The sequence below is a fragment of the Lytechinus variegatus genome, chromosome 7 (assembly GCF_018143015.1).
Source record: "Lytechinus variegatus isolate NC3 chromosome 7, Lvar_3.0, whole genome shotgun sequence".
Lineage (NCBI taxonomy): Eukaryota > Metazoa > Echinodermata > Echinoidea > Temnopleuroida > Toxopneustidae > Lytechinus > Lytechinus variegatus.
In genome coordinates, this window is record NC_054746.1 from 17,367,536 (window position 1) to 17,378,649 (window position 11,114).

The 11,114-nt window shown below is 33.4% G+C and overlaps 1 protein-coding gene across 3 annotated transcripts in view; it reads left to right on the forward strand.

Annotated features, from left to right (window-relative positions):
* The window catches only part of LOC121418598 (E3 ubiquitin-protein ligase pellino homolog 1-like), a 48,474-nt gene extending 45,260 nt beyond the window's left edge, over nt 1-3,214 (forward strand). For all 3 annotated transcript variants that reach the window (XM_041612557.1, XM_041612558.1, XM_041612559.1), the window contains one exon: nt 188-3,214. In XM_041612557.1, the coding sequence (XP_041468491.1) occupies nt 188-314 (127 nt within the window). In that variant the 3' untranslated portion in view covers nt 315-3,214. The remainder of the gene's footprint in view (nt 1-187) is intronic.
* Nucleotides 3,215-11,114: the final 7,900 nt, after the last annotated feature.

An 11,114-nucleotide genomic window follows, 5' to 3' on the forward strand; every position in this document is an offset into this window, starting at 1 on the left:
AAATACTCTTCTTCCTTGGAATGCAAACTCATGAATATATTCAGTAGAGGTAATATATACAATCTTTATCGTATTTCCATTTATGATGATCTTTGAAAGTTTACATGGTGGCACAGATAACGTAGAGGAGTCCTACGTCTCACTATTTGTTATAATCCTGATTTGTTTTTTCTGCTTCTCATTCTAGATACTGGTCTCAAGTGCCATTGCCTCATGGAACCCATGCATTCCAGGCTGCCTGCCCGTTCTGTGCCACGGCTCTTAGTGGAGACCAAGGTTACATCAAACTCATCTTCCAAGAAGCCATTGATTAGACCATGGCCTTTCATCAACGCCAAACATTGGACTTGGCCTGAACTGCTTCATCTCGAAGCTCATAAACTTATATTGTACCTGTTGAATATGTGGATGACTTTATTTGGATCATAGCCTAAGTCGTCCTTACTACTCTTGACCTGTTGGTCTGGTCATCACTGACCAATGGACCAGGAGCATGACTGGTCATTGCTTGAGCACTGGTTCAGGAGCATAACTGGTCATAGCTGTCCACTTGCCCAGGAGTATTACTGATCATAACTGATCACTTGACGAGGAGCGCAGCTGGTCATCGCTCACCACTTGACCAGGAGCATTAATACTGCAATGATCATCACTGACCACTGGACCAGGAGTGCAACTGGTCATCACTGACCATGGGACCAGGAACATTACTGGTCATCACTGAAGACTGGACGAGAGTAATAGACTGAACATTGATCCATAGACTTCATGAACTATTAACATTGATGTTTTGGGCTCTGTGTGTGCATATTGTTTAGTTGTCTGTGTTTTTCTTCATCACTGCCTATTGAGAAGATTTGTGATTATTTTCGCCGGAACAACCTTCCTTGCACCTTATGGACAAGTACACAACAGAATCGCTTAAAGGGAATGACTTATTATGATCGTATTATGTTGCATTGCATCAATGTGTTGATACACTTCCAAGCCTGCCATCTGTGAAACCTCTTACAGTGAATTAAGCAAAATTTGTCCAAATAGTCTTTAAAGGGCAATTAAGGGACAGGTATAATGTTAAGACCTTTGTCACAAGTATGAAATTTTTTGCAATTAAATAGTGGCATAGAATGAAAGTATATTACATTACTCTTGTCCTAGTAGAGTTAATCCTAAAAAAGGACTGAGCTATGTTGGAGGTTTAGTGGACAGAGGGGGGGGGGTGCATTATCCCTCCCCCTTTCTGTTGGCTGTTGTCTTTTTTTGTTTTTACTTCTTTTTCTTTCAAAAGAAAATCGTTAAAATGTATTCAGCAACCAAAGTCTACCCTTATTCAATCAGGATGAAAAATAATCACTTTATGATATCAGCCTTCCATTGAGTTGGTACACACTTCACAAAAATTAGTCATTTTTTTACATGACATGGTGTCATGACAAGTCATGTGGCTTCGGGGATGGTATACAAAAATATAGCAAATTTAGTCTCACAAGTTTGTGAGTCTTCAAAGAGAAAAGACTTAAAATCTTGCTGCCTTATCTCTGTGTGTTTCCTAAAAATGGCCCAAAATGTTGTGGGGGCCATCATGCCCCCCCCCTGCACCCCAGTCCTTATAGAGTTAAATCTACATTACATTTACAAACATTTATCAGGAAGTAAACTTAATGCTTTAAGTCAATTTCGTACAGTGATCTAAAAAGACAATTTACGTGTTATTAAAATCGTAGTTATGTTTTGTTAGAACATTTCTTTCAGATGGACATTATGATAAGATCTTTATTCTGAGAGAAGGAAACTTGGAGATGATATGGTTGAAATTTCTGGGGGGATCGTCTGGGCTCTACAAGACATTTTAGAGAAAGCTTTCTTGCCAAAAAACAAATGATGACAGGCACTGTGTTTGAAAGATGATAATGTCAATACCCTACTCTCCAATGAGGGGTGTTTGTTTTTAAAAACATTTTATGGAATTGAAGGATCCTCTCACAGTATTCAGTATACTCTGGATTAAACTGATCATATGACCATCATTATTGCATGCTCAATTGGGATGAACCTTATCACAAAAACATGCATACATCAAGTCCCTACAGATGCAATTAAAATCAGTATACATTTCTAGACATAGCTGCTCTATACATATCAGTGCCTGCTTTTGTTTCTTGATATTTTAACCGTGTCACATACGTAATGTGTAGCATTGGTGTGTTGTAACATGAGTGTTAGATATTCCTTTGAGGGCCTATTAGTCCATTTTATTAATTCATTCACAGTTAGTAGTCTGTTGAATTTGAATGTAATTAGTTCACTCTATAGAGGACACACTCATTTTGAACAGCTGCTCTTCATAAGGGTCACCCTACATTAGAGTCTACGGTTTTTACACGATATAGAAAAATAAAAGAATAACAGAATTCGGGAAGATTATGGAACTTACAGAATCTCATGGAAAACACAATTTTCCAGGCAAATGAAATGGAAAACTTGGTTCTTTACCATACATGTAATTGATATCTACTAACATGTAGTTTGCATATATTCTTAAGGTTATGTAGCAAATATGATAAATGAGTTATTTTTAACCATGCTCTAATTCCCATGACTTTGTAGTTTGTAGAAGGGCCACCCAATTCCCATATCCAAGGGGTGAACTGATTTGGTGTTAACACTCTTATTATACTCTTGACATATTTCCTTTGTCCTCATGAATGATATATTTAGTTCAAACTTGTCTGTGCCTTGTGCTCACAAGAAAAAGAGGCTTGGAATTCATCATATTTGTTGCAAAGAAGCATTCTTTATTTATTTAGGTGTGAAAGTGACCAAATATTTGTGTGCCTTGTCTGTATCATTCTGGCAAATGAGTTGCTTGATATTTCTGTTGATTAGTCCAAGCTATAAACGTTTGAATTGATTTTAGGTGTCATGGTAGTCAGTTAGTTCAACATATCCATGGTTTAGTTCATATCCAAATAAAGTGACTCATTCAATTGTTTGTGAAGAAAAATACCAGTAATCTCCAAATATTGACCCAACGTTCAATAAGAATTTTAATGAACTTATATCGTCTCAATTGAGTAATTTATAAGAAGTCAACATTTCACCCTAACAACTTTATCAAGAAGTATTCTGATTTTATAAGAGAAATATATATTGCTATGTCTTGAAAGACATGACTTAACATATGTTCATGAATTAATTGCTGTGGTCTTGTCATGCTGTCCAGAAATTTAGGTTTTAACATATATTAGAAACTAAATCTGAAATGGATATACAAGTGGGTGTATTGCAGATGGTATGATGTGATAAGGGGTTTGATAGGGAGTTTTCATGAAATGATTTATCTGTTATAAGCTATTGAAATGCTTACATTTGATTGGCTAAAATGAAATTTGTAGGTGAAAAATGACTAAGGTATTTGATGAAATGCCCCTCAGGAGGCAACCAAAATAGCTTTCAGTGACGTGTGCTCTTTTTAGCCTTTTCATGATGTAAATACCATAGTTATGCCAATGTATTATCAAGCAGTTCAGCATTGTAGTCCGTATTGCCTCAAGTTTGCAAAAAGAAGTTCTACTTTTGATTTTTGTTTAGATTTTAATCAGGGGCCCGTTGCAGAAAGAGTTGCAATCAATCGCAACTCTAGAAATCATGCGCAACTTGATTTTCAACCAATCAAAAGCGCGCATTTGGGACTTGCGATTGATTTTTTGACTTGCGTTTGAACGCAACTCTTTCTGCAACGGACCCCTGAGTTGATGATGATAATGCATTTTCCTCTATCATAAAAGTATTTCATTCATTATGATATTTGTTTTAGAAAAAATTATTCAAAACAAAATTTATTGACCGAAATAGAATAGATGAATAAATAGGAAAGAACCAGAATTAAGTTTATTGCACAATAAGACACCTTACAAAAATCAGACTAACATTAGTTATCAAATGTTTGAAAACTTTTCATCAGCAAATTAGAAATCACCATCTTCATACATTCCGCCATGCTGAACACTTTCCTACACATGATAAATGTGATAAATGACAGCAATTGCAGCACTAGGCTTGATAATTACTAAATACAGAAATGACTTATAGGTTTCTCAAAAATTGAAACACAACAGATAGGGTACATGTAACCCCCCCCCCCTCATTCAAAATGCCATAACCGTTTAACAAAACACAATTGTGCAAAATTATGAAGTTATTCAATGAATGTACAAAGCTCCCTGCTAAATGATAGTGATTAGAATTATTTCATTTACTGTTTATAATATTCATAAAAAAGGAAGGAGTTACTCTTTTTTTTGTTTCTTCAAAGGTAGTGATCACATTTAAAAGAATGAAAATAATTTAATATGCAACATATGGATTTTACAGTGTAATTGCTGACCTATTGAATTTAATACAATATTTGATTATTTACAGATACCATTCCACTGTATTTATTCAGTTTGAATAATTATTTTGGTTGTATACCGAGTTGTGAAAATCAGATTATTTCAAATTACTATTGATTTTGCAGAACAGTGATCCTGACTACATGTATATTTACTTTAGACTTTCATTTTTCTTAGAGAATTCAGTAACTTTCACTCAATCAGAAACTCATCATTGATGTAATGTCATTCTAAATCTTCCTTATTGATTGATACTGAACACACAAATGCTGAATAGACAAAGAAAACTTTTTTTTCAGATGAAAAGATTTAAAACTCGTTTGAAAGTTCACTGGTCATTACAACTCCATGAATAATGTAAATAATAGTGTATTGGAATTTTGGAGTGTAAATAATTTTTTTTTTCATTAGTGAGAGTCGATTTTGTCAATAAGAACTGTGAATAAGTACATGTATTTATGTACAAATCATTATATTGCTAACTCTATGGAGAATATTCTTATTTATTACAATGTACAATTAACTTATTTGCTCTGATGAAAGAAATGAGACAATTTGAATTTCATTTTATGTGGAAATGTACTTTTCTATCTTTCGTTCTATTTCAACTTGAACAGTGTATTAAGATGTCATGTATTGGAGTTATTATATATTTTCATTTTGGCAAAGTCTGGCTGGAATTAATATGATATTGACTATCATAATGTATCTCAGTATTACACACAATATTGCAGATTATTTTAGGTGGAATTTATATTTTTACCAATTCTATTTATTTTGCAGAGAACATGCCTTTGTTATGATTCCTTGTATTATTTTCAATTGTGCAGATAGGTAATTCCCATGAGTATGAGACGTGGCTTATTAGCCCCCCCCCCCCCCCCCCCCCCCCCCGACTCATCATTTTTATTTACAATGCACAGACAGACTGCAATATCTAGTAAATGATATGTACATGTATTTTGGTATGTAAAAAGCCAATTAGGTCATCATTATCCAGCTGTACTCCCCATGTATTTGTCCACATATAGAAACCACACACTTAATCTCATTAGATTTGCATCTCATTGAAATACAACTAAAACTCTATTGGGACCAATATTCAACTGGTGAGTGTTTCATGAAGCAACTTGCGCTGAGCCAGTCAGATGCAAGGATTTCAGTAGCTTATAAAAAGCAGAGAATAATCAGCATTTATTTTATGCAACACTCCCCCTATTTCCAGTGGAGGAATGATGGACAAGAGTTATATCATTCAGTTTTGATGTTGCTGGTACATTTCCATTGACATGAAGTTATTTGAAGTAATTTTTTTTAAAGATGATGTGGTTCGGGTGAAATGACTATATACTTTTTTCATTCTCACTAAAATGCATATGTTGAAAATTTAATAAAGTTGTATTGGTGAGAATGAAGATGACTAAATCCTGCCAGAAACATAATGGCACAAATTCACAAAGGTGGTTTGGATTTGGGAGAACTACCACGGTTTATGCAGATTTTATTATCCACTTATTTTTACTTCATTCAAAGCGTATGCTGAGAATGTATCCAATAGTGAGTGCACACTTTATCAGGGCACTATTAAATTCCTGCTTGTTATTAGGTAACGGCATTAATGAGACCACTGTTTGTAATTAATGAGTCTTTACAGTTTGTGTATGACAGTTGGCTCATTAATGCAGTATCAAAATGACCGGCGTGAATTAGTGCCCTGTGATATAAGTGCATATTCATTATTGGAGCAAGCTTTGTCAGAAGGCGTGCTGAAATAAGTATCATCAATGCATGATATCTGCACAGATTCAAAACCACCTTTGTGAATTTTAGCAAAATAGGTTAAAAGAGTTTAAACGGAAAGCAGCATTTATACAGGCTCTTTTGAATTACAACATAAGGAAGAGAATATGTGCAATTGTTGTGCTGAAATGTCTTTGTATTTAAATTTCTACAAAATAACGGAAGAATGATGTCGCTTGCTTCCCAAAAACGCATTTTACATACTGGGGGTAATAGTTTGCATGTTAACTGAATTGAGCACATCTGTGCTATTGCTTCAATACATGAGGACAGTGAGTGATAAACCACTTATATTACAACCTTGCAAGTTTTCATTGTGAACTGCTCGTAAAAAAAAGAGAGAAGAAAAGACAATCTTATCATCTTGACTATGTTAAAAAGATTCGTATCCTAACAAAATCTATGCTGAAATAGGTACATGAAAATGTATTAGGTGTGCATACTGTTTATGCAATGGTGATGTGAAAATAAAAAGGTTGAATTAAAAAATGCTTTCCATTATTGTGAAGAGATAATAGAGAGCACGACTGCATTAATAGTGTACTGTATTTGTAAGATGTGGCACAATGTGAAAATAAAATGAAAACCTTTCCATTTTCAGAAAGTATCTCTTGCAGTATTTTATTTTCTTCTTTGGATTGGTCAGTGAGAGAATCCAAGTGGCAAGAGGTTTAACGAGCGTCATATTTTGGTAAATGTACATCATTGCTACAAGGTAAAAACAGTGTTATTAATTTGGCTATTTATGCCAAAGACTCAAGCAGCTGGGTTTTTTTACACTTTCTTTTTACACTTCTCTTCACACTTCTCTTCATACTTCTTGGTAGTGTCTCCATTCTCTATCTCTCCATTTTCACTTAATTTATTTTTTGGTCTTCTTTTATCTTTCACTCCTCCCTTTCTTCTTGTGCCTGATAAAAAACCCCTCATTTATAGTCTAACTTGTTCATATAGCCACGTCTCGACCTTCACCCATCCACATCGTTAATAATAATACTGGTATATAGAATTTGTAAAGTGCACTTTCCGTCTTAATTAGATGCTCAAGATGCTTCAGGGCAAATTAGAGAAAGAAATGGCCAGATATAGATTATGACACCATTTCATGGATATTGATAGGGAAGAGTCTATTGTACTTGTAAACTATACATTTCTTGGAGGTTGTATATGATTTTAAATGATTATATAGTTTGTATATACAAGATGAAAATGAAATAAGAAAAATACTTCTAGTTTTGACTCTTTTTTGTGTTAAAGTTGGACAGGAGACACAGCCAGTTCATATAGTTATGCTACAGATTGTTAGTTCGGATTATCAAGACGTAAAACCAACAAAAGGTATCTGACATGAAACTCGATTTAAACAACAAAATACAAAATTCCACACTGAACTTACTACAAAGATTAATCAGATCCTGTCATACGCAAAACCCACTGTCTGATGGAAGATAAATTACATCCATTATCACTATTTTCAAACACAAGAGCAGTAATGAACAGAAGTATATCAGAAACAACCACCAATAACACATAACATGACAAACTCCTTCATTCTCAGGATTGCATTAGTGCATTTCATTTTAATTTTGTAAATTTGTTTTACATATATAGACAAGTATCATATAATCTTAAAATATTCTATTTATAATTGTACAGTTAACACAAAAGGGAGAAAAAAATAGATAAATAAAAGTATATAGGTAAAATAAAAAAATGAAAATAAATGCAATAACCAATCAATGAATTAAAAGAAATATAAGTTTGAAATAAAATGGCCTCATTTGCATTTACAAAAATAACACAATTGCAAACATATGTAAACATTACTATGATTTCTCAGGTTTGATCAATAAAACTAAATAATTTCCCTTTTTTGTGTAGTCTCCGTTGCAGAGAGGAAGATTTCTTTACTCATTAATACACTCATGGCATAATACTGCAATTTGTGGGACAGAATTTCTTCTTTTCACTCAATTTTATCTCAGTTTTCTTCTTTACAATTATGGGCGATAACATAGAGACGGGATATGAATTAAATATAAAACATAAAATGCTCTTTGTATTCGAATAAGATTGGTCTAAATGTGGTTTAACTACAGGTTGTCCAAATGTGACATTATCTCTGTAGTCTGTGTTCTATTCATCAGCTCACTTTAGCACTCTTGATACCAATAATTGCAAACTAAAACAACAATAACTTCACTTCAGTCTGAAAGCATGAGAAGAAGTTCGGTAAACATTACAAACATACAGTGTTAAGTTTTGAAAATTCGCGACCCATAATTCTAGACCGTGACTTCAGTGGAATTAGGCTTAGAAGTAAAAAAAAAAGGGCAATTTCTTTTCCAGGAAATTCCAGCTTTCCAAATTGATGAATGAATGAAAATTGAAAACAAAGACTGAAATGTTGATAAATTGCAAATAATGCATTATATAACATAAAATTTCATATCACAGTAATGTCAAATTTTGTTAATAACAGATTTGCAGCTGCTAATTTTTCATATAAAGGATAACAGAGCATAATGGTTAAAAAAAAACACCCAACATATCTTCGGTAAATGACTCTTCAACTGTTGTCAAGTACAACAAAACTATAAACCAATCCCTTTTTTCAGGAACGGTTACACAGTTCTTTTATTGTACAATCATAACATTTGTGCTAGTTTATAAACTAAAGCAGCCCAAATCTACACATACTAGAGAGGTTGTCATGGCGTTAAGTGAAAAAAAAACAAGTAAGCCATTCATAAACCAAATTCTAAAAGAAGCTGAAGAATTTCATTGGAAATAAATTTGATTTAAATCCTACCTTTTTTAACAAAAAAATGTAGTAAAAGCAAAGCTAAAAACAAATTCATGTGAACTCATACATGTTTTATCATAATGCCATTTACCCTCTAAAAAGAAGGAAAAGGTGAAAGAAACAGGAAACTTTTCAGCACTTTCATAAACATTTATGGGTACCACACACAAATGCTTTCATGTCTAAACCTGATCAACTCTGAGAGGTACAAACAGAAAATGTGTTCAACAAATGAAAATGTAAAGAAAGATTTGATACAAAACTAAAAGCATGATATCACTTATCATTTTCTTATAAAGTTAAAATAAGCTTAATAATGCCATTTCCGATGCTCAGGCTGAGAAAAAGGAGAGATGATTTTACAGGTATGGGTGTGAGAAGTGGCAAAAAAATTCATGCATGCAACTAATAAACGAGTGAAGCAAAGAAAAGCAATACAAACTGAAGTATTCCTTGTCCCTACACACCCTCTCTTTATCATAATGGTAAAGACGAAAAAAATAACTTTTAACACAGAAACATACTGCAATAACCAAAATCAAGATAAAACAAGCAATATGGAGATTTGGAGGCTTCCCACAAAAAAATAAAGTTATTACAAAATGCATGTGTTGTGCAATCCTTGATAGCCAAGGATGTTATTCCTGCATTTATATAGTCCATTCTTTCTCAGTCAGACCTATATCTCCTAAAATCCACAACTTCCACGCTCATAGACGATGGCATGCAGGAAAAATAATAAACAAAAGAAATCCAAATCCAGCATCTTTCATTGCCGACTGCATCACACAACATGCTAATGAAACAGAAGAGACTACAGCAACATGATTCTATAAGATTATGCCAAAGTTATAATATTGGCAAGTAAACATAAATATACAATGATGAACTGAAATCTAGATTTGGTAGGCTGAATTCAAGGGTCATACCCTCATATATAATGTTGCAATAGTCGTATATACATAGCATAGTCTATGATGTATTTACAAATGTTACAAAAGTACATACCAACACACTGTCTCTCACCAAACCAGACTCACACTGTGTGAGTATCAGTAAAAAGCAAGCTACACATGTTATTTCAGTGTATATGTTTTCAAAACAATAATATACCTTTTTCATAAAAGATACTAACTGCAAACAAATAAAATCATAATTTTACAAGACATGGATATAAGACTTTAAGACATCTAGAAATTAAGGTATGGACTTCATACAGTCCTCTATCCCGAGAAAGGATGAGATAAGTAAGTATATGTTCAAATGGAATCAAAGAAAATATGAAAAAAAGGTTTTACCAAGAAATATTGTCAAGCAGAAATTATCCTTTTCTATTACCTTTAATGCCCATATTGCAGACTAATAAGAAATTTATGATATACTAGTTTAGCAAGCTACAAGTTAATTAGTAACGTAGGTGGGGCAACATATTACTAACGAGGCAACATGGATAGAGCTATGAAAGGTGACATTTCAGTTTGAATTCCTTGAGAAATGTAAATCATGGATTTTATGATATATGACTTTGAAAGAGCCATCAGGCATGATACACATTTAAGTGTTCTTTCAAGCACGCACAAACAATGCATGCTCATTTAGCATAAAAATTTCCTCTCAATTTTTCCAGTCATTTCGCTCACAAACTTTAAAGTGCATACTCACAGTACTTTTTGATTCATTGTGACTCTTACGACTGGGATCAGCTAAACACAAGTTCAACCTTTAAAAGCCATACTTCAAACCTGGTCTGTATTAGTAGGTATGTATGCTACACGTTTCATAACGACAGGTCCAACCAGAGAGAAAGAGAATTCTCAATCTCTGTCTCCTTTACTTATCATAAGAAGAATATATAACATAAAATGTAAAAACAAATATCAATACAAAACACACTTGTAAATAATACAGCTACACAGATTTTTAAGGAGTTAAAACCAATGGTTTCGCTCACGTTTGCACTCTCTTCAAATTACAATTCCCCACTTTAATCACACACATCACATTCCCATCAAAGGAATTTAAACTTGATTCACCAATGTCATACTTCATATCCGAAACAAGCAATACATAAACGTAAGCATCCCTTAGTTTTCCCATTTGAGCATTTGGCAGTA